The sequence below is a fragment of the Chelon labrosus genome, assembly GCF_963514085.1.
Source record: "Chelon labrosus genome assembly, chromosome: 4".
NCBI classification, from domain to species: Eukaryota; Metazoa; Chordata; class Actinopteri; order Mugiliformes; family Mugilidae; genus Chelon; species Chelon labrosus.
Window position 1 is genome coordinate 10,798,698 of NC_140340.1, and position 26,646 is coordinate 10,825,343.

The window sequence follows — 26,646 nt, forward strand, 5'->3', positions numbered from 1 at the left end:
TACGCCGCTAGTTCACTAACCTAAATGTTGGAGACACCAAACAAACACCACGGACTGTATGTTTGAGATGTGGCATTCGTTATCATATCTGTCAGCATTTTTGCTTTTTCCTTCCAGTGAACCTACAGAAAGTGTCAAAGAAAACAAAATATACAGTCAAAACTGTTTCTTGGCAGTAAAAATCTAATAGTTATAACATCCACTCTATTGCATAATATTAAATTAATAAAAAATAATCTACTTCTACATCAAAACACTAAAACTGCAAATAAACACAACTGAATAAACCAGAGAGTCCTGTGAGACACAAATTATTGATGATGACACATTTCTTAACATTTAAAGTGAAGATTTAATCTGGTAAAAGACAGATAGCAATTGTTGTGATAACTCATTGAGCTGATCTTTTAAGGCATTTAAGCGAAAAAGGTCAAACACTCCCCAGGGCTTATAAAATGTAAATTGTCTGGTTATCTTGGTCTCCTGTGATCGCAAACGAAATACCGTGGGGACAAAATAAGGTATTTGAAAATGTCATCTAGATCTTTAGGAAATTATGGAAATAGCTTTTTTTGTTTTTATTTCTTGATATAAAAAATGATTAACTAATATAGAAGGTGAAGATTCTTTGTTTTAGACCCTGTATTTTTTGGTGCACTATGCAAATAATTGTTTTAATCTACAGATTTTAAATATTAATGATAGCATAAAGAAATTGAACAATGCAATATCTAGGTCATGGTTTTTTTTTTGTTTTTCCAAATACATACCTGAACCTCCACTGTCCTACTATGATGAAGCTGGTTGCAGACGTTAGTCTTTACCAAATCAAAGGCAAATAGTGATGACGTAAGAGCACAGGGTGAATTTATTTAACTATAACATATGCTGCACTGGATATCTGTGGCTGAGGGCTATATATATATATATATATACTTATTTTTTTTAAGCTCCCTCTCCCACATAGACAGTTGTATGTACTACACAGCTCTGCCTTAGAGGCACTGACATTATTACGAGCTCATCATAGCAGTGCTCAGATATGTCCCGGGGTAAAGACGAACATCATTAGACAAAGAAAAAACAAAACACCAACTGCCAACTGTCAGGATAAGACTGACAGTTTTAGATATGTCATACTCCGTACATCTAATGGCAAAATAATCTGTGTATTGCAAAAGACTGCTCAGTGAACAGGATAATGTAAGCTTGTTTTATTTAACAAAATAATAAAACGTATGTGTTTCTTGCTGCAAACTAAATACAACTGGTGTAAATGAAAACTTCTGAGATTAGTCTTGCCAAATAGAAAACACTTCAATACTAAATGTTTATGTGAAAACACACATACATTAGTTACAATCTTAACACAGTAAATCTAAACTTGCTTTTATTGTGAATGGCTCTTCTTACAGCATCAAGAGATGAATCTGTCCCACTCGTCTCTAAATGATTGCTCTCCCTAGTGTGCACCAGCTGTCACTACAACACTTCTAACAAACTTAAAAAACAAACCTACAGTTATTAAAACTATTCACATTTCTAGCACCTTTTTTATTTTGCAAATGGAAGGTCAAACTTGTCCATATGCTATTATTATAAAATACTGTAACCCCGGACCCTGCCATATCACTGCAAAACACACACACAAAAAAATGATTTGAAGATACTCTCACTTACTTTATTGAAGAATGAACTGGCAAGCAAAAAAAAAACAAAAAAAAACAGCCGACTTCAGCGTAAAGGCGAGCCGATCAACAGATACATATGTACAAAACACACAGCTGCACACGTCCAACTTAATATTCACTCACGTTCCAGATTAATTTCAGGTACAAAAATAACACAAGCTCATTTTTTTTTTCTTTTAATTTGCAGGGCCCCAAGAGATATGAACAGCAGGAGACCCTCCACTGAAGAGACCTTACAGTGAAAAGAAAAAAAACCCTGATGCATCAAGACTCGTTGAGATTAAAATTGTCCGTGTATAATGTGATTAAAACACATTTTTACGTGTTATAAAGTGAATTTCCTACACTTAATATGCTGAAGTTAAAATGCTATGGTTGAATAAAACTGCACTTTTTTATTTTATTTTTTTAGAAAACATTCAATACTTCATTGGCACTGTGAAAAAAATGACGGCGGGATACAGCTGGGGAAATGACTCATGGTTACCAAAGTGTATATTTAGTGACAGACAGAGGGGATTTTAAGAAATCCCTAATCCAATGTATAACTACTGTACTGACCACAAAACTATAGAGAAGACCTTTCGATAAAAGCATTCCAGTGCATCTCTGGGGACATGCCTGTTTTCATATTTACAAACCGGAGACAGCATTGGCACAAGAAGAAAATGTACACCGAGTAAAATGGTAGTGCATATGTACAAAAACGATAAAAGAATTGACCAAACACATGATCGATTTTACAGAAAACGCTCTGGCTAAAATACAACATCGAACTGCCCCGAGGGGATAAAGGCAGTTCACTGTGCAGGAGCGCGGCAGTTTCTTTCTTTTTCTTTTTTTCTCTCTCAATGTTGTGATTGCTCGGTGCTCACAGGTTACTTACAGACATTATGATTGTTTGTATTTACTGGCGTTTGGCTTTGTAAGGCCGAGAGCGTTTCCTTCGATCCGGCTTCCTCTGTTTGTGCAGGCGGCCGATGCTCACACCCTGCCGACGACGCACGGAAATGTTTTGCTCCACGAGGCTGGCTAGCATGCCTGCGGAAGAAACCCAGTTAGAATGAATATGAATGAAGCAGCAATTATGAGAAAGTGCTTCTGTATTTCTAACACAGTCTAAGGCAAACATCAGCTATCTCTGGTGTGACTTGATGGAACATGTTAAATATTTGGACACTATAATTTACCACAGAGAATTCAAGTATTTAAATGACATTGAAAAGTTTTCAGAATAGACTCTTTTAATTGGTGGCGAAAGGGAAGGCTGTGAAAAAAAATGCTGTAGACACAAAGATCGGGTTTACCTTCTTGGGCCAGCATTGATATAAAGGTGCAGATAAACTCATCATAATTGTGGGTCCTCCTCTGATCATCAATCTGAATAAATGACAACACAAGACATTCAATTCCAATGGAAACTACAACCCAAAAAAAGGATATTGGACTCCAGCTGAAGTAAACCTACTTTGTATTTCTTTCTCTTCTCCACTTCCTCCTTTAGATACACCTCATAATTGGCAATGTCAGCCTCGACACACTTGAGCAGAGCAAGCAGCTCCTGCAAAAGAAAAAGAACCACTCTGCGCGTTTGTTTTTTTTTTTTCATACTTTCGCATACAGCATCTGCAACATCTCCCTAATTGGCAACACGAGCAAAAGAAATGTGCGAGAACTGTGACACACACAGAAACTGTGGCAGCCTAATGTACTACAGCATACTGTAACTTTCTGGACTTACTTTGGGCGAGTACTTATCCCCGGGGGGCTTGCTGTCTGCAGCAGGTTCCACAGTGTTGAGCTTTTCCTTGCATGGTTTCACCTCTGCTCCATCTTTACTCTCGTCTTCTTTCTTCACCTCCACAGAAGGTCCCTCGTCTCCCTCGTTCACTCCTCCTTTTTCCTCTGCTTTCTCTTTCTCTTTTGTCTTCTCAGGAGTGCAAGGCCGCTTTGTGCCATCAGCAGCCAAATCGGCTGTACGGGTAACAAATGAAGCAACGATCTATCATCATTATCTACACACAGATTATTAAAAATAATGTGTGTCATACACACTGCAGTCACCCCAAACTGTTTACTTCTATCATCTAAAATGATTCATATACTCTGAATGGTCTCAAAAGTTGAATGATAGACTCAGCAGAGGCCTTTTAACCACATCTGTAAATAACATGGACAACAGTATTGATCTTGTGTACTCACCAGATGGAGGGAGAGCATAAATGATTCCATCCTCCTGCAGGTGCAGCAAGGCTACACTGACAGACGGGCCGAGTTCTCTTACAGCGCGGTTATGTCTGGAGTCTAGCCTCAGCATCTCATCTTCTCCAAACAGAACACGAGACAGATGGGACGCAACTGGGCTTGATGGGCGCGTGGCAGCCTGGGAGCGTGCCGGCGAGCGCAGCGGGGAGTTGAAGGCGCTGCCAATCTCGGAGGCTGTGTCCGTGCTTTCGTTGCTGGGTGTGGGGGACGGCTGTGAAGCAGATGTGATGCAAATACCCCCGGTGCGACCTTCGGTGCGTACCGACAGCGGCGTGTTTAGGGCATCTTTCCTTTGAACCTCCTTCTTCAGTTTCTCTGCCAAAACATTTGGGGCAGTCTCCATTCCAGCCCCAGCCCGTCCCGTTCGGGAGCGGAGACTTGCCTTCCGTCTAAACCTAGAACAAGCATTAATTAAAAAAAAAATAATTAACAAACGCTATTTCAAGTTGCTTTACCTTCAAGTCAGATACCAACAGGAAACAAAAGAGTCACCCTGCCCACACTACCTGGTGGATGTGCCTGCCGAAGCGGCCACTTCCTCCTCTTCATCATCATAATCATCTTCGTCATCCGAGTACGCGGGTTTGGGCGGGACTGCCGCGCGAGAGCGACCAACTCCGGCTGCAAGATCTTCCTCCTCCTGTCAATCAGAGAATATTTAATGAACCGACGCAAAAATAAGTAAAGCCAATGAACGATTTTATGGCACAACAAGGGCACATATGAGCCTTAAATAAGACCAGAGATAAATATTGACTTAAATACTGTTTGAATCAGGTTTATCGGTTTAAGTCTCTTGTCTCCTGAATGCACTCTGCTCAAGAGTTCAAGACACGTAAAGCATAAAGATTTTGGTGACAAAATCTAAGACAGAAGTAAACTATCTTATCTGATAAGATCTTATCTGATAAGATAGTTTACTTCTTATCCTAAATGTGAGCTCCGTCCTTGATGCATAAAGAGAGAAATAGTAACGTTTCCATAACTAAATCTCTCTCTCTAAACACTCGATGCATTTGCATTAAACAGACAGAGACCGATTATGCATGTTGAGGAAAATGTGCAATAAACATTAACAAAAAGACCTTTTGGAAAGCTCGATATGCTGCGGTGGCTGGCATTTATTCTACGTTTTTTAAGGTATAGAAAACATTGTCAAATGCATGTCTCTCAAATCTGATCAGAAATCTGGAATACGACACAAGCCAACTGTTCAAATGATTTCTTCCAACTATAATGCTGTTTCCGACATCTTAAAGCATACGTGTCAAACATACGGCCCGTGGGCCAAAACCGGCCCGCCAGAGGGTCTAATCTGGCCCGCGGGATGAATTTGCGAATTGCAAAAATTGCATAGAAGACATTAACTGCAATTTTTCCCAAAAAGTTAATTGCTATTCCTCGGGTTCACACAGATTTAGTAAGAGTTGTGGTCATAACACAACACTGAGACCTAGAACTAAACAGAAAATGCATTTCTTTTTCTTAAGAAATGTCATTAAATGTAAACATTTTCATAATGTTCTTCTTTGTACTAAAACAAAGGGAAACATTTGGATTTGTCGTTATTTATAGGTAAATATGCTATCATGTTATTGGTCTGGCCCCCTTGACATCAAACTGGGCTGTATGTGGCCCCTGAACTAAAATGATAATAATCATAAACTTAATATCTCTGAATTTTGAACTGTTAGTTACATAAAACAATTTGATGATCAAAAACTGGAGAAGAACTGCAGGTATACAGGACACACACTCTCTCCCTCTCTTCTTACCTGCATTGGAGACTTGGCATAGTTGTGGTTGTCCAAGAAAGCCGGAAGGCGTTGAACAATGGGGCTGGGATTGGTGACTTGCTGGGGACCCCCTCCAGCTGGGACTGGTGGTTTGCCCATAAGCTTTGTGTTTCCTGAAGGGCTAGAGGCACCCTTGGACTGACCTCCTGACTCATCTACTGAATGGAAAATGAGGGTCATCGGTTTAATGATTATGATGCACGAGTTACAGGATGAATTTAAAGAAGAACAGACAGACATATTACCTGAAGAAGCCTGATCAGCCCCTTGGGATGTAACTGGCTCCCCACCTGCTACCTTCTTGATGGTAGCGGAGCTTTCATCAGGAGAAGAAGAGTCCTGCTGCTTCTTGTCATGGACAAGCTCAGGCTGAGTGAGCCGGATCATCTAAAGACACAACATTTTTCTTTACTGCCTCCTCAAAAAACATTCATAGATATTCCAGAAGTTATAAACCAGTACATCTGACACAGGGGATCTGACATTTTGGGCCCATCTAATTAACAAATCTCCATTTTTACACAAAACGGTAAAGTTGAATCCACCTTCACACTGTCAGGAGATGTAATTGTCCTGTGATGAAACCTATTTAGCTCAGAGTCTGACCTTCTGTAGACCCTCCAGCACTGTCTGTCGATTCCTCTTCAGAATTTCCAGTTTGGACTCGTACTTCATTCTGCGGTCAGGCACCACTGCCATCAGGTTGAAGCGGATGTCATGGTACGGCTCACTGAAAAAGAGCAGAGCGGCGGCATGTGAATGAAGCCTTGGGGGGTGAGTGTAGAAGTTAAACCACTTGAACTACCGGATTCAGGACTCACCCAGCAGTGGCCAGTCCAATCCTCTCCATAATAACCCGTCGGGCCTTATCAGTCCATTCCTCCTCCTCACCCCAGGGTCCTAATATATAGTGTAACATTATACCTTCTTTAAGCAGGAATTTCCAAAAGGTGAAAGGGTTTTACTGAAGCCAACTGAGCCAATTTACAAAACAAGGCTAGATTAATTAATCAAGCTAAAAGCAAATAATGGTGTCATGACAAGGTTTTAGTTTAAATAACTAAAGATCAAAGTAAAAAGACAATTAGCTCAGTTATATCAGGAATAGAACAGCAGTGTTTAGTAGCCTCAAAAGGTAAATCATTGGTCGTCATTTGTATTTAATATGAACTCTGATTTCAAGCTATGAATAAACAAATAAGTCAATTCTTGAACTGAATTCTTTATGTCAGTATGTAGTCTCACCGTGGTCAATGGGGTATGCCTTGAGTCCGTCAAGCTCAAAGAGGCGTTCTTTGATTGGCACATAGCTTACAAAGTGGAAGGCTTCCATGGTCCGCACAGCACTGATCCCATTCTGTTTCTCTGGCAGGTGCCTGGGCTCCGGTCTCCATAGAAACACAAAAAGAGAGCTTGAGAAACCGACGAAAGCCTGAGATCTCCCACGGCATGGCAGGCCAATCAGAGATTTTTTTATTTTTTTATTTTCAAACAGACTCGGACACGCTGAAAAAACTTGAAAAGGATTCACTGACTGTGGCCTACCTGGCATGGCTGTTATGGGCTCTGGCAAGCTCTGGGGCATTTCCTATTGCATAACCTTTGCTCTGTAAAATAAATTAAAACATTTAAAGTCATGTGTGACAAGACAGGCAGTAAAGGCAGAGAAAGAGGGAGGTAGCACAAATGAGAAATTAAGACCAAGGAAGTGAAGGTTAATGCTATTGTTCTCATTTATCATCAATAATTTCTCAGTATGTTACAGCTAAAGGAAAATCAACTCCCAGAACTGACTCAAACGTAAACTGCAAGAAATGGGCACCATTTGTTTATACTAAAAATAACAATTATGTGTTAAAGAGTGTGAGAGAACAACTTACTTCGGGACTGAAGCCTTTTGTAAACGCCTTCATGCGACTGAGGGTGGTACCAAGCTCAACTCCACTGCAGTTCAGAAGAACACTCAGCAAGGCGTGGGTGGCACATGAATTTGGTATCAGCTAGGTATATAAAAATGACACCATGAACACATTTCATTAATCATATTTTTCCATTATTTACAGATTTGAATACATAGTTATGGATTTTAAAGAGCTGGGATAGACAGGGACTGGGAGGTTTCCTTATTGCAGGCACTTTTCTTGAATCTGATTCATGGTAGGATGGAAGCACGTCCTTTCATTACCAAAAATTTGGTTCTGGGAATTTGTATATTATTTAGACCAGAACTGTCTCTAGAGAATAGGAAAGGTGTATTTTGAAAGAAGTGCTGAAATCATCAGTTTATTAACAGTTTTGAACAGTAAATATCATTTTTTTATCTACAAGTGTGTCCATTTGTAGCTTTTGTGTATGATATCAAACTTTACGGGCTAGACGTAAATTATTTTTAGTAAAATTCATACTTGTAATTACTTGCAATTTATATATAAACGGCATCAATGGCGTGGCAATTTGTTTTTGTTTTTTTTGTCATCATTATTCCTGCATGAATGAGGAAAATCTTATCTAATGTCCTGTGTAATGATTATTTAATGCAGAAATATATCTTTACCGAGAACTAAACTCAAGGACTTTCTAATTATATTATGCACAAGAGAAAAATTAAAAAAAAAAAATAAACAAATAAATAAACGAAACAGGTTTTATGACCTCCAGAGTAAACTGCATGTAACTGCTAATTGAAAAACACACTATTGCTGGAATAACTGCAAAAGACTAGCAACATCTATGATCAGAGAAACACTTACCTGATGAGCGAAAAACATATCATTTACAATTTCCTCATCAATGACTGAGGTCTCGTCCACCAAAGTGTTAACTTTCCTCCTGGACCGCCGTTCCTCAATCCACTTGAATAGGAAAATGAAGCCATAGACCGGACTGAAAAAAAAAAAGGACAACTTATGATGTTAACGACATCTGTCTTAATTTAAATACATATTGCCTGATAGACAGATTCACTTAGACGTGCTTATAAGTTACATGCCTCTGACACTTGCTTTGAAGATCATAGATTTCTTCTACTTGAACACCTTTGACACCTGTGGGATATATGCACACACACACAATGAGACATTTTAAAATGGTTTTGAACGTGCTAGTTTGTATTCACTACAACACTGGGAAAGTTTTAGCTCTTGCAATTCAGCCACTCACCAAAGTCTTCCACCAGCAGAGTGAAAAGTCCTGTAATTACAAAAGAAGTGAGGATCAATAACAAGCCAAACTACAACAGAGAGAAACAGCACAGTATTACTTTTACAGATAGCGTGACTCATATTTAGTCATTCATTATGTACTCCGCCAAAATGCACAACACGAAACACGTTAATAATGTAATAAGCCATCTTGTGTCTTGCTTGTGTCAAGTCGCTCTCTGAGTTTAATAAGACAAGCTGCTTAGAAAGCTAAACTGTCCATGTGGCTTTATGTGGATGCTAACGTCAGTTAGCTGTGGTGTCTGTCGAAATTTCTCACCTGGATCACTCTCGAGCTCCAGCCACCCTTTGTTCATGTTTGTATTTGTGTTCTGCTGACTAATATTTAAGATGTTTTCCAGTCCATGTCCGAAAGCAGGATACAAATATCTAACCACAGCGTCTTATCCATTCACGAAACAACTATGGAGACACAGAACAGGATAAACACAATAGATAGACTTGGCCGCTTATGAAATACGTCATCAAGAAAGGACGGGTGGTTGCAAGAAAAACAGTCCGACCGTCAATTTCCTGCCGTCGGACCCAAAGGAGCAAAACAACGAACGGATGTTTCAATTAAACAGTACACATTTTTGTTAACACTTTATATATATATACTTTTGATTGTGACAATACTGAACAATATCAATTAAAAAACAGTACATGTAAATCTGTAGGCCTAATTTACAATGAAGCTGATGCCATCTTGCAAATAATATTAACTGCAAAGAATTAGGCCAATGTAATACTTATAGTAATAGTGGATATAAACTCAAGTTTCTCCAAAACAAGCACACAGTAGCTTCTGAAGATACCGTATTTTGCCAAAAAATAAATCAAACTTTGGTGAATATTTAGTAACAGTCAAACAGTACAAAGAAAATTAATTACACTAAATACTAATATTGTGTTAGACATGTAATGTGCGATACAGTGATTAAAATATTTCCTGTTTGTGTGTTAGTTTTGCAGAAATGTGAGTGACTGAGGCACATGCTCGTTAGGAAGCAGGAACTAAAGTTGGAGTATCCTCTGCGGGGACAGTAATCGTGGTCACACTGGGAAAAAAATGGAAATTAGCAACGTTTATCAGTTCATTTACACAATTACTGTACTTATTGATTGAATGATCATTATATGCACTGTCCACCCAACTTCTTGAGCAGTAAAGCGTATGCGTGTACCAGGTAAGCCCCAGCAACACCTTCACGTTTGAGTTTAACAGACGCGTCTTAGTTAGCCGACTGTGTTAGCCTCGGTGTAATTTAGGCTAGCATTAGCTACGGGGACGCTACACCTACACAATGTTAGATTGTTATCTCGCCTGGACAGCCAATAAAACGGTCCCCTGGACAGAGAAGGCTGCTTTTTTTTTTCTTCCTGCTCAAGTTACAGCCAGACATTATGCATTTGAGCCACCGACGGACCACGGGGGTTGCATGTGTTTCGGTTTTTACTGGTGCTGCTCTGCGTTTATTGTTGTATAATTAGCTAGCACACTGGTCTGCTGACTCAGCCTGAGAAGCGGTGTCGTTTCTGTGTATGTAATTGAGTAGTCCTATAAGAGGCCACCTAACAATAGTTACTTGGCTTTCACGTTAACTACCACGAACACAGCTATAATAGAATGGGCACAGAAGTGGAGATATGCTACTTGCTAGCTTCCTCCATCCTGAGCTCAAAAGCCATTGGGGGAGAAATCTCCCACGTCATGTGTAACGTAAACTCTACTTTAGAAGCATTAGACTGATCAATACTGACAGTATTCAACAATGGACCCCTATGTTTGTTACTCAGTGTGCAATGAATACTATTTCATGCTGACTATTGCCTATAACAACAGCCTAATTTTGATAGATCACAAAACGAACACATTTTCATACAATATACTCGTCAGTTCATTAGGTAAACTAAAGCTAATAATCCTTCACTATCTCTTAGCTTCATGAAGGTTATCATACTCGGCATTTGTTTAAAATAACTGGGAGAGCAGTCGATTTAAGAGTATTTTAATTTTGGAGGTTGTGGTCTTGTAGTACTGTGTATTTTATTTTTTATTTTTTTTACTGACACGTGTTTCTGTTGTTTTGACAACCCCGTTTTAGTCAGTGGGCTAGGCTCAATAACAAAAGCCCCTTTGTGCATAATTCAATCCAGTTTTAGAGCACCGCAAACAGCATCCTCCAAAATAATCTCACAGTTGAATCGCCACCTTTCTTGCACTGTTTCAACATAAACTGAACGTTATAACAGTCGTGAAGGGGGATTTCGTCCAGGACTTTTATTTTATTCATTTTCAGTAGTGTACCTAATGTATTGGGAAGTGAGTGTCTTTACACACTAAACCTTTCTGTTCAGCCATTACATATTGTGTTGTGTTTGTTGTTTGTTGCATCCTAATCTGTTAGGAGATGGATGAAAATTAATGTTTTGCATTTTCATAGTTCATTAATAGGTATCAAAAACAAAATACCAGTAATTTTGTGAAAAAAATAAAAATAAAATGCAGTGCAAAGACGTGGTGTGTCTTATTTCTTTCAGGGCTCCTGATGAAGATGTGTAGGTAATATTTCAAGAGCCCCATAAGACACCATGTCTGAAGAGGCAATTTCAGAAAGTGACCTGGAGGCCAGCCTTAACAGTGAAGAGGAGTATTTGGAAAATGAAGAGGAGGAAGACAATGAGGACATGGAGGAAGATGAAGATGATAACGATGGGGATGATGAAGATGATAGTGTTGGTGAGTGACAACTTAACTACTTTCTTGGGTCCATTAATGTTGTAATCCATTCTAGTGCTTAGAGATTTTAAAGGTAACCCTACAACAGATGTATGTTAACTGTTCCTTAATGGTCAACTGAAATATTGTCTATTCTCTTTCAAGACCGACCTGAAAGCGCCCAGAGCCAAACAGAAACAGCTCAGGATGGCAGGGACTCCACCTCACCTACCTCCGGAGAGCCTTCTTCCGGGCCTCCGTCCTGCCCGTCCTCCAGGTCCCCCTCCAGACCTGCCTCTCGTTCTCGCTCTCCGAGCAGCCCAGAGAACCCAAGCCAGAGCAAGCCACTGTCCAGCAAAACAAAGAAACAAAAAGCCTCCAAATCAACTAAATCCTCTAAATCGTCAAAAGGGTCCAAACCTTCCAAGCCATCTAAGCCTGCACACATGAGGAAGAACATCAGGTACTTTTATCTCTTTTCCACAATTCACAGGTATTTTCTGTATGTTTTATTAGTGTGTAACTGGTCTTTATCATTGATGCTTATAGAAAGCTGCTGAAAGAGGATCAGCTGGAGGCTGGGACCAAGGCTGCTCAACAGGAAGAGATGGAGAGGCGGAAACGTCTTGAGCAGCAGAGGAAGGACTTTCCTACACCTGCCCCCACACTCCCTGACTCCCAACTAGGTGGCTATTTGATCAGTGAATTGCAAACTTCAGTTTGATAACTTTTTTTATAATTTAACTTCTATAAATTTATCATTCCCATCTGCTCTCTCCAACAGTGGACCCTGCTTCAATTTTAGGAGAGGTATCTCACTTGGTCCCTGCCCTCCTCAGCAAGCAGGATGTGATCTGTCTGGACAGCAGTGGTGAGGAAGATGAAAAAGTTGACCCCAAGTTGCTTCAACTTCCAATTAGAGATGGTAAGATAGTTGAAAGTTCTGTGCAGCTCTAATACTCATATGTCCAAGTGATTTCCAAGATTTAAAGCAAAAGCTAACGCAGTGTTTGCTTTGTCAATGATGACGCAGATGTAATTGAACTCAGTTCTGGAGACGAGGACGCCCTGCAGATAAGCAGCGAGTCAGCCGATGAGGATCCCGATGGCGCCACCGGCTCGGAGGAGAGCAGCGGAGCGCACATCAACGACGATCTGAACCAACCTGACGCCCTGGGTCGAGTGTTGGTTAATATCAATCACCCTGCGGAGGAGAAAGACATTTACCTCGCACCACAGCTGGCCAGGGCTGTCAAACCCCACCAGGTATGGCTTCTCTACAACTCAGAAAATGTAAATAAAAAGTGGCAGAAAATCACACTCCAGGTTGCTTAATCACAAACATCTTTCTCGTCATATCTAAGATTGGAGGAATCCGGTTTCTCTATGATAACCTCATTGAGTCCCTGGAGCGGTATAAGACCAGCAGTGGCTTTGGCTGCATCCTCGCTCACAGCATGGGGTTGGGCAAAACACTCCAAGTCATTTCCTTCATTGACATCCTGTTGAGGAATACTGAAGCCCACACTGTGCTGGCCATTGTCCCAGTGAGTATACTGAACCAAAAAAAAAAAAAAAAACGTGTAAATTATTGACTTATTTGAATTGAATTAACCCATTTTTGTCTTTCCTTTACACAAGGTAAACACGCTTCAAAACTGGCTGACTGAGTTTAACATCTGGCTCCCATCTCAAGAAGCCCTGTCCCCTGACACTGACCCCACAGTCGTCACTGGCCGCGCATTCAAAGTTCACATCCTCAACGACGAGCACAAGTATGTAACACGCCGTCTTTTGTGCAGGGTGCAAATTTGATTTGGTAACCATGCTGACTGTGTGACCTGCAGAACGACGATGGCCAGGGCCAAGGTGGTGGAAGAGTGGTCCAGAGATGGAGGCGTGCTGCTCATGGGCTATGAGATGTACCGGCTGCTGTCCATGAAGAAGAGCTTTGTGATGGGGAAGAAGAGGAAATCAAAGAAGCCCGCTGGACCTGTCATCATTGACCTGGATGAAGAGGATAGACAGCAAGAACTCATGAAAGGTCAGCACAGGCCTCAAGTAGCCTTGTTAAATGTTCTCCTTGCTTACGTAAGGATTAGACACATACGGTACTGTATTGTTTTTTCATAGGCATTGAAAAGGCGATAGCACGGCCCGGCCCGGACGTGGTGATCTGTGACGAAGGCCATCGGATTAAGAATTACCACGCCAGCACATCACAGGCCCTGAAGAACATCCGTTCCCGGCGCAGGGTGGTTCTGACTGGTTATCCTCTGCAGAACAACCTGATTGAATACTGGTGCATGGTGGACTTTGTCAGGCCCGACTTTTTAGGCACACGTCAGGAGTTCAGCAACATGTTTGAACGTCCCATTCTGAACGGTCAGTGCGTGGACAGCACACCTCAAGACGTTCGCTTGATGCGCTACCGCAGTCACGTGCTGCACAGCCTGCTGGAGGGTTTTGTCCAGAGGTAAGCTTTCCGTCAAATGCAGAAGTTGGACATCTTGGAAAAAAAAAAAAAAGAATATTGCACTGGAAGATGCTTACACAACCCTCTCTGGGGGTGCTTTTCTGGTTCACAGACGCGGTCATGATGTGCTGCGAGACCAGCTTCCCACCAAGGAGGAGCACGTGATCTTGGTACGACTGTCTCCCATTCAGAGGGCGCTTTACACTGAGTTCATGAAGCGATTTCGAGAAGCAGGGAACAGCGGGTGGCTCGGTCTCAACCCACTAAAAGCCTTCTGCGTCTGCTGCAAGGTGAGAATCCTTTCCTTGAAAAAAGTCTGGTGCAGTTCAGTTCATTTACACACACTCACTAGGTGAACTTGTCTGGTCTTCTCTTTTTATCTAATTTGTTATTTCTGTGTGACTTATTCCCATTACCTTCCAGATCTGGAATCACCCAGACGTCCTCTATGAAGCCTTGCAGAAGGAGAATCAGGCCAACGAGCAGGACCTGGATCTGGACGACTTAACTTCGGCTAGTAACCCTCGCTGCCCTGCGCCCAGTGCTGGCCTCAAAGCCAAAGTAACCGACTCGAGCAACAGCAAAGTCAACAGCAACCTGCCTCCACTCAATTCCTCTCAGGAAAGAGCAAATCAGGTCATCACATATGAATGGGTATGTCATGAAGCTTCTCAGCATCTTAGCTTGATAAGATTAATTCAGCTAAATGAATCTGCTTTAAGTAAAGTTTTAAATATTCCTTTTTTTCTCACCATTCTGCTAAAGCTAAAAGGTTCTCCCTGCCAACTTGTCATCTTTGATGCCATATTTTTTAAAGGGGGTTGCAATGCCTGGTTATTTACAAGTCTCTCCGTCCATTTATGCATCTTAGGCAAATGACATAATGTCAAACTACCAGACAGGAGTTCTGGAGAACTCTGCCAAGATGGTGCTGCTCTTCTACTTGATAGATGAGAGTGTAAGAAGAAGAGACAAGATTTTGGTCTTTAGGTAAGTCTCCTGTCCAGTTGTTGTGGCATTAAACACAAAGCAGCTTAGAGAAGAGAGTGACTGCAGTTTGACTCATTATTAATCTGACTGTTTTAGCTTTTAGTGCTTTTAACAGACATTAGTATTTTAATACCACTCCATCTCATGACATATTTTCAGATCACTTTCGCAGTTAACCAGAAATGATGTCTTTTAGAAAACTGTTTCCGGCCATAAAAAGGGCATGTACTTTCATTAACCCTTGTTATCTTTTCCTGCTGTGTTTCCACTAGTCAAAGCTTGTCCACCCTGACCGTCATCGAGGACTTTTTATCAAAGAGGCCGATGCCACCAGGCATCGCTTCCACTGAGAGCCAGAACCCAAACTGGGTTCGCAACCTCAATTACTACAGTGAGTCATCCAATCTGTGCTCTTCTTCAAAGCTAGCAACTCTGCAGAAAGTGTAGTCTTCACCATGGAAACTTCTCAGTCGGGTTTGTCTTTGGTGGTTTAGTATCCATGGCTGCAACATCTCCCGTTAAATCATTTTTATTTTGCTCGAGAAACTGTCGATTTTATGTATGCATGTTTTACACTCTATATGCGGCTGGGGTAGTTACAGCTTCCTCCGGTCGTTTAATTGTTTGGCAGAAATGACAAAGTATCCTGTAAGAATTCAATACAGGAGTTCATTTAAAATCTCTTCTTCACTTTGCTGAGAGTTAAAATGTGTTCAGATGCTTCAGGTGATGTCTGTCTGTCTGTCTTTAGGACTGGATGGGAGTACGTCTGCCTCAGAAAGAGAACGGCTCATCAATCAGTTTAATGACCCAGAGAACAGGACAACATGGGTCTTCCTTCTGTCTACGAGGTCTGTCTCTCTGCTTTCTCTTCCGTTTAACATTTCTCATGCTTCCCCGCCACACCAGCATAAAGTTTCATCGCTCGTTTTCCGTGTCTCCCCCAGAGCGGGCTGTTTGGGGGTAAACCTGATAGGGGCCAATCGCGTTGTTGTGTTTGACGCATCCTGGAACCCCTGTCACGATGCCCAGGCAGTGTGCAGAGTGTACAGATATGGTCAGAGGAAACCTTGCTGCATTTACCGTCTTGTCTGTGACTTTACCTTGGAGAAGAAGATCTATGACAGACAGGTCTCCAAACAGGGCATGTCTGGTAAGAGATTTATACATTACATTACATTTTTTACATCATTCAGCTAGTTGCTAACCCGCACCTGAGTTTATCCAATCTAAAAATCGTGTTCCTTCGTATTTTTTTAAAGACCGCGTGGTTGATGACCTGAACCCTGTGCTGAACTTCACACGTAAGGAAGTGGAGTCGCTGCTACACTTTGTAGAAGAGGAGCCTGAAACTGAGAAAATCTCCCCTGAATCCCAGGACTTTGAAGCAGTGATTTACCAAGCCTGTCAGCTTTACCCGCACCTCATCACCAAGGTAGAGTTGTGTGAAAATTGTGCTCATCAAAAGCCTAGACTCTGCAAGAAATTCAATAATTGAACATCATACCGCAAGGAATCTAGTAGCAGATTCATGCATTCAGAAGCTCACAGCAGGTTTAACTATTTGTGGAATGCTGTGCTGCTGAAATTTTTCATGTGGATGTTACTTAGACATGTACCACCCACCTAGACCAGACCAGGCACCCCCACCCCATAGAAATGACACTCCTTCATGGCAGCAGCCATCCCCAGCAGGATGCAGCCTGACACAGGCTCTGATCCACAGAGGCCCCTCCCCTCAATCCATAGGACTCAAAGGCCCCCACTAACAACATTATGTTGCCAGACATCACAGGATGAGGTACAACTGTTTTGGAGGCACAAGGGAGACCTACACAATATTAGGAAGGTGGTCATAATGTTATGCCTGATCTGTGTAAATGGCCCAGCAGTATTCTTGGGTTGCAAAAACATCTTAATATCATAAAAGGTCTCAAAAATGTTTGCGATAAATAAATACGCAGGAGAAGGGAAAGGACGGGAGTACAACTATGTGATCAATATTATGAAGACCATATGAGTCGGGATCACTATATAACATACAAAATGTGTGATCTTTAGTTCATTTTCCTCTTTCCATGTGTCCCAATAGAAACCTTTCCACCACGAGTCTCTGCTGGTGGACCGGAAGGAGTCAAAACTTACCAAAGCAGAGAAGAGAGCTGCCAAGAAGAGCTACGAGGACGAGAAGCGAGCCTCCGTGCCCTACTCTCGGCCATCGTATGCCCCCTACTACCCAACCAGCGATCACGCGCTTGCAAACATACCGGCGTTTAACCAGCGTGGCTGGTGGGTGTCAGACTGCATGTTTTACCCCCGTTGTTAATAGTTTTCTTCGTTTCTTATTTTCTGTTGTGGAATCAGTTTAAAGTTACAGTTTCATCCGTTTGATATATAGAGTAATTGAACATACTCATGCATGCAAAATGATGTAAATGAGTCCAGACCCAGCATTTTATTGCAAAAATTAACAATGCTCTCCAGTCCCTTTCTTGCACAACGGCAAGAACTCTCAAATTTATCTAATTTTGTAGCCATGTTCCCGTTGTTCTAATGGATCTCCAACACTGTAGACATTTCTTCTAGTTTGTATGTGATCACTTCATGAGTTCAGCCAACCTTCGTATTCCCAGGCGCCCCATGACAAGACCAGATGACAAGCCCGTGGCAAGTGTCCGGCCCATCCAGTCCACCCCAGTCCCCATGATGCCTCGTCAAGTCGGCATGGGCATGACTGTCTCCGGCTCTGCTGGCAGCCTCCCGGTCAACTTCCTGCAGAAAGCTGGAGTTTATGTGCAGAGAATTGTCACCACAACTGGTATGATTGCATTTATTTTTTTAAATGCTTAAAAGACTGAAGCCCCTTAGTCGCTTACACCAGTTATGTCTTGTGTAGTAAAACACTGACATCAGCCGTTTGTCTGGGTGTCTACAGATATAGTGATCCCAGGAGCCAACAGCTCAACAGATGTTCAAGCTCGAATTAGTGCTGGGGAGAGTATCCATGTCATCAGGGGATCTAAAGGTAGTTGGAATAACATACTGAGGACTCTCTGCATACAAAACATTCAAGTAAACTGCCTCGCTCAGTTAACGTATTCTCCAACATAGGTACATACATCAGGACGAACGATGGAAGAATTTTTGCTATACGATCGGGAAAGATCAGTCGACCAATAGTTGGTGGTTCGTCTGCTTCAAGAGGTACAGATCCGTATTACCGCTTACTCCTGTTCTTCACACAAATTTCAACCATACAACTTTGAGCAGGTGTTTTTTTTTGCGCTCTTGAAGGCCTCTCTCCCACAGATTTAGACATCATGAGGAATACGGCAAAATCTGTATTAAGAGATGTAAGAGTATAACGGTATAATGTCTCTTGTGGCTCACGAGGAGCTTTTAGAGCTATTAAAAACTGCATGACATAGAAACTGGAAAAGCAGCACTAAATACGGCTGTCAAGATATTTTCGAGGTGACTTCATATTTAGCTTTGCTATATTATTTTCAGACTTTCAATAGTAAATTATTCAGAGGCAGAAATCATGCACGTCTTCCGACGTTTCCTGACTGCATTTCTCTCCGCTCCACAGACACACAGGGTTCTGTAATCAGTAATGGCTGCTCGTCCCCCGTGGATCAACAGCAGCGCTCCCCTAATTGTGAGCAGCGGCCCTCCTCTCCCCTGAGCTCTGAGATTCTCCGCGAGCTCAGCCGCTACACTTCGTCCTCGGACGATGCCGGCTCCGGAGCCACAGGCGCCGGGAATGACTTGCCGTCGCCGTCAGACGCGTCGTCTTTGCCTGCAGGCGACGGGGGCAGTTCACAAAACTATCAGACTGGTGATCTGAGTAGGCAACTCGCGGATGACGTCCTGAGTTCGGCGTTGGATATGCGAGGCAGTAAACGCAAGAGTACTGAAAGCCAGGGCAACACGCAGGTAGCAGGCAAGCGACCTTCTGCTGCAAGTCATTTCCCTGGACTGTCGATGGGCTCCAGTGGACTTAGTTTTCCTAGTCTGAACTCTTCCTCTCTGCTGGGGAACCTTGGCCACATGAGTCACCCACTTCTTATGGGTGGGAGTGGTGGATCATCATTCCTTCAAACATCGGGACAAACACTGGCTGACCTACAGACCATGTTTCCATCGGCAACAGGGAACGGACACCTTCCCACCCCGTCCTCTTCTTCTCTGCCCACGGTTTTCTCCTCTGCCTCCACCACAATTCCTATGTCATCTACACTCTCAGCAGCGACTTCATCCCCTCTAACGTCAGGTTCCCTGCCGCCGTACTTGATGAACCCCAACATGGCTGGCCTGCTTTCATCGAGTTACCCTCTCAACTACAGTCAGTCGTTGCTCTCTGAGCCGAGGATGTTCCCCAACCCCCTCCTCTCGGGGTCCGGGGGGTTCTCCGCGCCTAACTCCAGTTCGACTACGTCCAGCTTCCTCTCCCATTTCAACAATCCCACTTCGAGCCTGTTGGGAGCAGCTCTGACCCAACCCGACAGACACCAGAATACAGAGAACGGCGGTGACAGTTCTGATGACGACGTTATCGAGGTGACAGGACAGTAGGGTTTCAAAAGGAGGCAGAGGCGGTTTCACACACAATCCATCATGTTTAACCTAAAGAACATTAGGAATGGGAACATGTTTATACAAAGGAGGGAAATTCTGTTACAGGGAATCAGCCTTAAATTGCTGATTGGTGATTATATGTGTCGTTATATTCTTAATGTGATATCAAAATACAAATGGGTTCAGGAGATACAAATTTAAACTTTTCAATTATTATCTTACTAGACAAATTTAAATAAATTCAAATATATTAATAAAACATTTAACTAAAATTTGTTAACCTAAAAACAGTGAAGTTGGCAATAAACTTGTGTATTTTGACAGGTTTTTTTTTTTTTATGGTTTTTCAGTTTCTTAACATTTTACACTGTGTATTTATTACTGAAATAAATCTGAATTCCCATTCCTAATGGCCTCATTAGACTTCACACACACACACACACACTGACTCTCACCTCACGATGAGAGAATCAACTTGTACCTTATTGACTGTACAAAGTCGAGAGTAACTAAATCCTAATGCTGAATATCCCAGACTTGTTCAGCTGGAGCAGCGGAGCCGCGGGAACAGACCTTTTGTCATACGGGGGACCAGCTGAATCTTTCGGGGGCTGTGCACAGCCTCCTCTGCTACGTTTCTAAGCGAGGCCTCGCCTTGTGGTTAGTTTTATTTCCCTCTGACTTCAGATGTAATGAAGTGTTGGATTTTTTCCCGATATATTGCAGCTAAACGGTCGAGCGCAGACGTAAACTTGAGTCGCCGCCGCACGTGGCAGCCGCGCTCTTTTCCCTCGGCGCTAATTCACTCCCGTGTTCTTGAGTAGCTTTCCTCACGGTGTAGCTAAACTGGAACCCTTCATAAGACAACAAACAGGAACTCACAGTGGCTAATGTCAAAGTCCTCAATATATTTAGAGAAAATCCTTCAAGGCTGATCTTTAACAAGATGAATTTTAGTCTTTCAGAGCATATTTTAGTCCTTAGCGGGTTTAATAGGCATTGTAGCATCCCCTGTTGAAAGAATATTATGTGTGATACTATAACTGAATATGTTGATACTTTGTAAATAACAGTCATGATCATCGTTTATATTGCAAGTCAATACTGTGCAGTGTGTAGACTTCGGTTGTAGGGAGATTATCTGAGTTACTATTATGATGATAATGAACACACTGCATCGATTCTGGGGAAACAAATTTATGTCCAAATATGTAATTTACTTTTTATTCCCCCCCCCTTTTTCAAACTAAACTGAATGTACATTCATGCTAGCCTTTGATGACACAGGGGTTGAGACATGGATTAGGACTGTGTTGTTTCATTTTTAGCCTTAAATAACACAAAGGGGTCTTGAGTCTTAGCATTTATCTTAGTGCGTCCTTTTTACAAATCTACAGACAGCCAGTGTCGAACTCAAAACACACACACACATTTAGGGCAGGTTCAGCATTGTGACTAAGAAGCACCAAGTGTGAAAGCCAAATGGAGCTCAAACCAATGTTCAACGTCGCTGGCTTGTTTTCAAAAGCTTGAAAGTCATCTCTCTTTTGTTGCAGTTCTTACTGACACCTCCCCCGCCGTTTGTTGATACGTTCACTCAAGTCGACCCACGCCCCACAGTTTGTCAGTTTGTATTATGGTAATTTTCAGAAACGCGCTGAGAACAAATATTACCTAAACTGTAGAGCCCATTGCATCCATGCTGCCTGAGAGGATATGAAACCTTAAAGTCAATGTAGCCACCAAACGTCCATCGAGGCATCTTTACATCTCCATACATACCTGTGACTGTGGTGGAACCAGGTCATGTGGTGATGTGGTGGCCTTAAAAGAAAAATACAAAAAAAATAAACTGCCAGTGCCGTCGCGTGGTAGCGTTTCATCTAAATGCAGTGCCGTGTAAGTAGCTTCTGTCAGTAGTGTCGGTCAGTGTAGGTATGCGGTGCTTTAGGGAGTTTAGGTCTTTGCTGTTCTCTGTATCCCTGTGTTTCTGTGTTGTCATGACACCTCAAGGTATTTAGATGTAGGAAAGTCACTTTCCTCTCTTGGTAAACTAGGCTAGATGCAGTGGTTAGTAGCCTTTAGAAAACACTGGATAAACTGAGACGACATGTCATTCCCCACTGAGTTACAATGTCGATGTTTTCTTCTGGGGACCTCCTCCCCCCACAGTTTCACTTCGCTTTTTGTTTTATTTCCCACCAGCTCCTATCCTGTCATTTATGAATGCTTCACCTCCATCCCTAGCTTTCTTCAGCATGTCTTGGCAAATTCAGTTTGCTTCATATTTGAAAGTGGAGCCAGCACTTTGTAAAAGGATCATATCTGCTTGTGAACTGTACAGAGAACATGCAATTGACTCCATGTCTTTATTCTCAGAAACACTTTTTACATCTTTTATGTTTCTCGGGAATATTTCCTCCTTTTTTTTTTTCTCTCTTTTAAATGTTTTTTATAACTTGTTATCGGTGTCCACTCACCTGTCCCTCCTTTCAGTCCGAGCGTCTAAAATGTATTTATTTATGATGGAAGACATATTGCTTTTGTAATTGCGTTTTTTAAACTTTTTGTTCACTTTGACCCATTAACGGCTGATCCAGTAAGACTTTCATACATGCAGCCTGAGTTGAAAAAAAATATGACTGTGTTATCAATGTTATTTTAACAATAAAACACTCTTCTATTGCAGTGTGAATCATTTACAAAAGCTTTTATTTCAGACCGCAATTTTTCAACGAGCGGCTGAATCATTGACAAAAAGCAGCATCAATCATCCAAAAGACAGGAAAATAATACGTGACCTGAGATACAAAAAGTTCAACAAGTAGGTTTACAGTCTGGTTAGTAACAATAGCATTAATTTAATGTTTAAGGAGGCTATAAAGAGACTTAGCAGATAAACCTTGTGGCTAAATGAACTATATGGCAATTCTTATAAAGAAGGACTGCATTGGCGAGTTCTACAACACCACAAGGTCTGAATGACTATCAGGAAAACTGAAGGAGGTATATAAAGCTTTACTTTCCGCTAACCCTCGGTCAAATGCTGCAAAACTGACAGGACGCACTTTTCAAAGAACAAATTCATAATGACCCAAGGCACGGTGCGAAAGCTACTTAGAGCTAAAATGTTCACAAATGTTGCTCTAGTCACCCGACAACACACCTGAGCATACTTCTCACGTACTGAAGACAGAGAGCCAGGTGAAAGAGGCTCAAGTAAGAGCAAAAATGTCAGAAAAAATCAGAAATGAATGACTCCCCACCACTAATGGCTTTTAATGTAATTGTTTTTATTTAATTAACTGAAAGTTAGTTTGACTAAAATCAGTCAGATTTTGAGAAGTTACGTCTAAAGCCTTTGGCTTGCAGCTCTGTGGGGCCACTAAAGCTTAATGCTGCTGCTAGCGTGCAAACATACTCACATGCTGTTCAGCAGACACATTCTCAATTTTAGTTCAGCATGTGAACATTTTCATTTTAATCAGCAGGAAACTCTAAAGAGAGCTGATGGCTTGCAGGTGTAAATGTCGTTAATTTAGCTCAATATTAGAAATCAACCATCAAAGGCCAATATGTAACACTTATGCATTTAACTCCAAAATCAGATTTAAAGATAAAACCCAATTGCAATCGTGTGGATATTAAAAAAGGTGAGATAAGAAAAGTCAGAGAAGCACGTAGCCGATGAAACTGAATAAATTTTGACTTTCAAGTATTTCTGATATAAAGTTCTGTCGGACTGTCGGACTGTTTTGTTAAACTGTCTGTATTATGTCCTTTGTCATGACTGCAGCCGCTTTTTAGCCATGTAAGAACTGGAGACTTGGTTCATTATGATGAGGGCACAGAGAGCAGGGCAGAGTGCAGACAGGTACCAGGCGTATTCCTTGACAGCTGCAGTGAACCACGCCGAGCTGAGGCCGAGGAGCAGGCTGGCACTGCCGAGCAGGTAGGTGATGAGTCCCGACGCCGCGTGGTAGCGCTTGAGTTTGGCGAGGGACCAGCCTTTGGCTAGAGAATGGTAAATGAGAGGCAGGGCCGCGAAAGACTGCACGCAGACCACGCACACCGTGAGCAGGCCCAGCAGACCGTGCCACGAGGTGAAGTGGGGCTTCCCGTTCAGGTGTTTGTTGTAGGAGATGGCAGCCAGGCCCAGGACCGCACAGGACACACAGAGGCACTGCAGGATCCAGTGAATACGGCCTTTGGTCTTGTGTGAAAACTTTTTGATGAGGGAGCCGTGGGGTGAGAAGAGGAGTACGGCTTCTGTCATGAAGAAGCAGAACTGGTGGGAAAAAAGACAGAAAGTTACAAATTTCAGGATGTGTTAATCTGTCTGTTTGATCATTTTTAATTGGTTTAAATCTCATCTGACAGAGAACCTATGTAACCTTGGAAGAAAGTTCATTAAGAAGCTATAAAATCGATTGTGGTGTCCCTCAAGATTCTATTTTAGGTCCAACACTTTTTAATCTTTACATGCTACCACTTGGTAACGTTATCAGGAGGCACGGCATAAATTTCCACAGTTATGCATACACAACTTTATTTTGCATGTCTCCTGATGACTCTGGGCCAACTGATGGCCTTTTTAATTGTATTTTAGATATCAAGTCATGGATGGAATCAAACTTTCTACACCTCAACCAGGACAAAACTTAAGTCTTAATTATTGGTTCTGAAGCCCAGAGAGAGAAACTCAATACAAAACTTCAAACACTGGCATTAAGATCCTGTGAGCAAGTGAAAAATCTTGGTTTTATCTTCAAGTCAGATCTTAGTTTTGAGCCACATACTAGAAACATAACTAAAACTGCATGTTATCGTCTTGAAACATTGCCAGAGTGCGACCATTTCCTTCTCAAGCCAACACAGAGACACTGATGCATACTTTTGTTACTTGCAGGATTGAGTACTGCAATGCCCTACTTTCTGGTCTTCCCAAGAAAAATATTTTACCCTTACAATTATTACAAATTGTGTGCTGACGAGGACCAGAAAGAGAGCGCACATTACACCCATTTTAAAGTCTCTGCATTGGCTTCTGGTTTGCTTCAGAGTTGATTTTAAGATCCTTTTGTTGGTTTATAAAGCTCTTAATGGTCTTAGTCCAAGCTATTAATCAGATTTGTTTTTACCATATGAACCTCTTAAGAGCCCTTGGGTCTTCTGGTAGTGGCCTTTTAATAGTACCCTGAGTTAGAACAAAAACCCACAGTGAGGCAGCCTTTTATCACTACGGTGCCCGTCTGTGGTACAGCCTGCCTGAAGACTTGTGGGCTGCAGAAAGTGTTGACATTTTTAAAAGCAAACTGAAGACCTACCTTTTGGGGGGGTGCAGGTGGGGTTATAAAGAGCTTTGTTCTACATTTTGTTTGTATGAAAAGTGCTATACAAATAAAGTCTGACTGAGTGATTGACTGATAATATGAAATATAAAAATATCATTTTAAATGTGCAAATGTGTTCATTTTTTTTTTTTACAATAACAAACCAGATATTGGCTGGCAACTGATTAATCGAGCAAATGTTTAGCATCTAAATTTAAACGTGAATTCTCTGTTGGTCTATTTGTTTCGTGTGTTTCAGTTTCAACTTACAGCCAGTGTCATGAAGAAAGGATGCCAAGAAAACCAACCTGAAAAAAATAAATACATACATTAAGGAAAATGAATCAAGCAGCGCCATATATGCAAATAAGAGACACACTGAAAACGAAAACGCACTGATATGCAAATGCATTGAATAAGAGCACTCACTTGTACCAGGTCGAGACACAACAGCGATGAATACAGTGAAGACGAAAGAGATGAAGTGGGTCAGGACAGCGGAAGCTGTTCTGGTATAGCCGTAAAACCGAGGCTCTGATTCGGTCTCTCTGTTGTTGATCATGTTTCAAAATGAACTTTAGACACCAGGCTCTCAGTACGTGAACCAAGTCAGTTTACACCAACGAGAAGCGGAAGTGATGGTGGATTAACAGTCTGTTACTTCCCTCTGCTGCTGAGCTGCTTCGTGTGAATTAAGAACACAAACGGAAGACTACACTGACACATAACAGTCATAATGTATGCGTTTGTACGTCCGAATCATTAATACATCCGCTCTCAGATTTGTCTCTGGTGTCGCTGGTGTGTAGCTCCGCCCACCGGTCTAAGGAGAACTTCCGGGGTTTTCTTTTCAGAATAAAGGCCAAGATTCAAGTCGTGTTTATTGTCACTTTTCGCAATATCTTAATGAAAACATGCAGAGGTGTGAGGTAGAATACAAAACATATATATAATCAGAAGATAAACAGGTGAAACTTTTAACTGTTTTGCGAATATACACTGGTCACTGATATATACGACTACACTGGATAACTGTAAACATAACTATACAATGAATGAATACTGCCGTTGAAATATACAACTGTGAGTAAAAAAGAAGTCTAATTACAGAATGGGTGAACATTGTTACTGATTTATGCAACTGTGCATCTAACTAATTTTTGCACTGTTGTTGACTCCCTAGGTTCTTTCTACTTTTTGCTATACCACTTTTTTAATGTGCTGTATGCCTCACAGCGAGAAGGTCCCCGGTTCGAATCCATGGGCCGGCTGGGCCTTTCTGTGTGGAGTTTGCATGTTCTCCCTGTGTCTGCGTGGGTTCTCTCCGGGTACTCCAGCTTCCTCCCACCGTCCAAAGACATGCTCATTAGGATAATTGGTGATTCTAAATTGACCGTAGTTGTGAGTGTGAGTGCGAATGGTTGTCTGTGTCTCTGTGTTAGCCCTGCGATGGACTGGCGACCTGTCCAGGGTGTACCCCTGCCTCTCGCCCAATGACAGCTGGGACAGGCTCCAGCAGACCCCCGCGACCCTTAACAGGAATAAACAGGTATAGAAAATGAATGATGAATGAATGAATGAATGAATGAATG

At 41.8% G+C, this 26,646-nt stretch overlaps 3 protein-coding genes across 4 annotated transcripts; 1 reads left to right on the forward strand and 2 right to left on the reverse strand.

Annotated features, from left to right (window-relative positions):
- Positions 1-1,851: 1,851 nt before the first annotated feature.
- On the reverse strand, positions 1,852-9,551 carry bap1 (BRCA1 associated deubiquitinase 1). Of its 2 annotated transcripts, none has more exons than XM_084543567.1 (17): positions 9,233-9,551; positions 8,912-8,941; positions 8,742-8,796; positions 8,503-8,635; positions 7,633-7,752; positions 7,298-7,359; positions 6,998-7,140; positions 6,574-6,652; positions 6,359-6,482; positions 5,998-6,139; positions 5,732-5,907; positions 4,463-4,596; positions 3,894-4,351; positions 3,433-3,665; positions 3,160-3,252; positions 2,999-3,071; positions 1,852-2,732 (listed from the first exon to the last, which is right to left on the reverse strand). In XM_084543567.1, exons 1-17 carry the CDS (start codon positions 9,267-9,269, stop codon positions 2,599-2,601), a joined length of 2,226 nt encoding a protein of 741 aa, XP_084399693.1. In that variant the 5' UTR covers positions 9,270-9,551; the 3' UTR covers positions 1,852-2,598. The 2 variants fall into 2 exon arrangements, with proteins under 2 accessions (XP_084399693.1, XP_084399692.1); XM_084543566.1 differs by having other exon boundaries at positions 5,732-5,910.
- Positions 9,552-9,879: 328 nt separating this feature from the next.
- rad54l2 (RAD54 like 2) lies at positions 9,880-19,718 on the forward strand (the record flags this gene model as incomplete). The annotated part of the gene is made up of 22 exons (XM_084542536.1): positions 9,880-10,142; positions 11,497-11,695; positions 11,840-12,137; positions 12,224-12,360; positions 12,459-12,599; positions 12,708-12,940; positions 13,039-13,221; positions 13,316-13,449; positions 13,522-13,718; positions 13,808-14,150; positions 14,263-14,440; positions 14,574-14,804; positions 15,022-15,140; positions 15,413-15,531; positions 15,892-15,991; positions 16,088-16,293; positions 16,403-16,575; positions 17,233-17,429; positions 17,774-17,958; positions 18,076-18,165; positions 18,252-18,344; positions 18,733-19,718. Exons 2-22 carry the CDS (start codon positions 11,548-11,550, stop codon positions 19,716-19,718), a joined length of 4,491 nt encoding a protein of 1,496 aa, XP_084398662.1. The 5' UTR covers positions 9,880-10,142; positions 11,497-11,547.
- A 3,783-nt stretch (positions 19,719-23,501) lies between these two features.
- On the reverse strand, positions 23,502-26,141 carry cyb561d2 (cytochrome b561 family, member D2). The gene is made up of 3 exons (XM_084542537.1): positions 25,484-26,141; positions 25,325-25,362; positions 23,502-24,009 (listed from the first exon to the last, which is right to left on the reverse strand). Exons 1-3 carry the CDS (start codon positions 25,614-25,616, stop codon positions 23,506-23,508), a joined length of 675 nt encoding a protein of 224 aa, XP_084398663.1. The 5' UTR covers positions 25,617-26,141; the 3' UTR covers positions 23,502-23,505.
- Between the last annotated feature and the right edge of the window lie 505 nt (positions 26,142-26,646).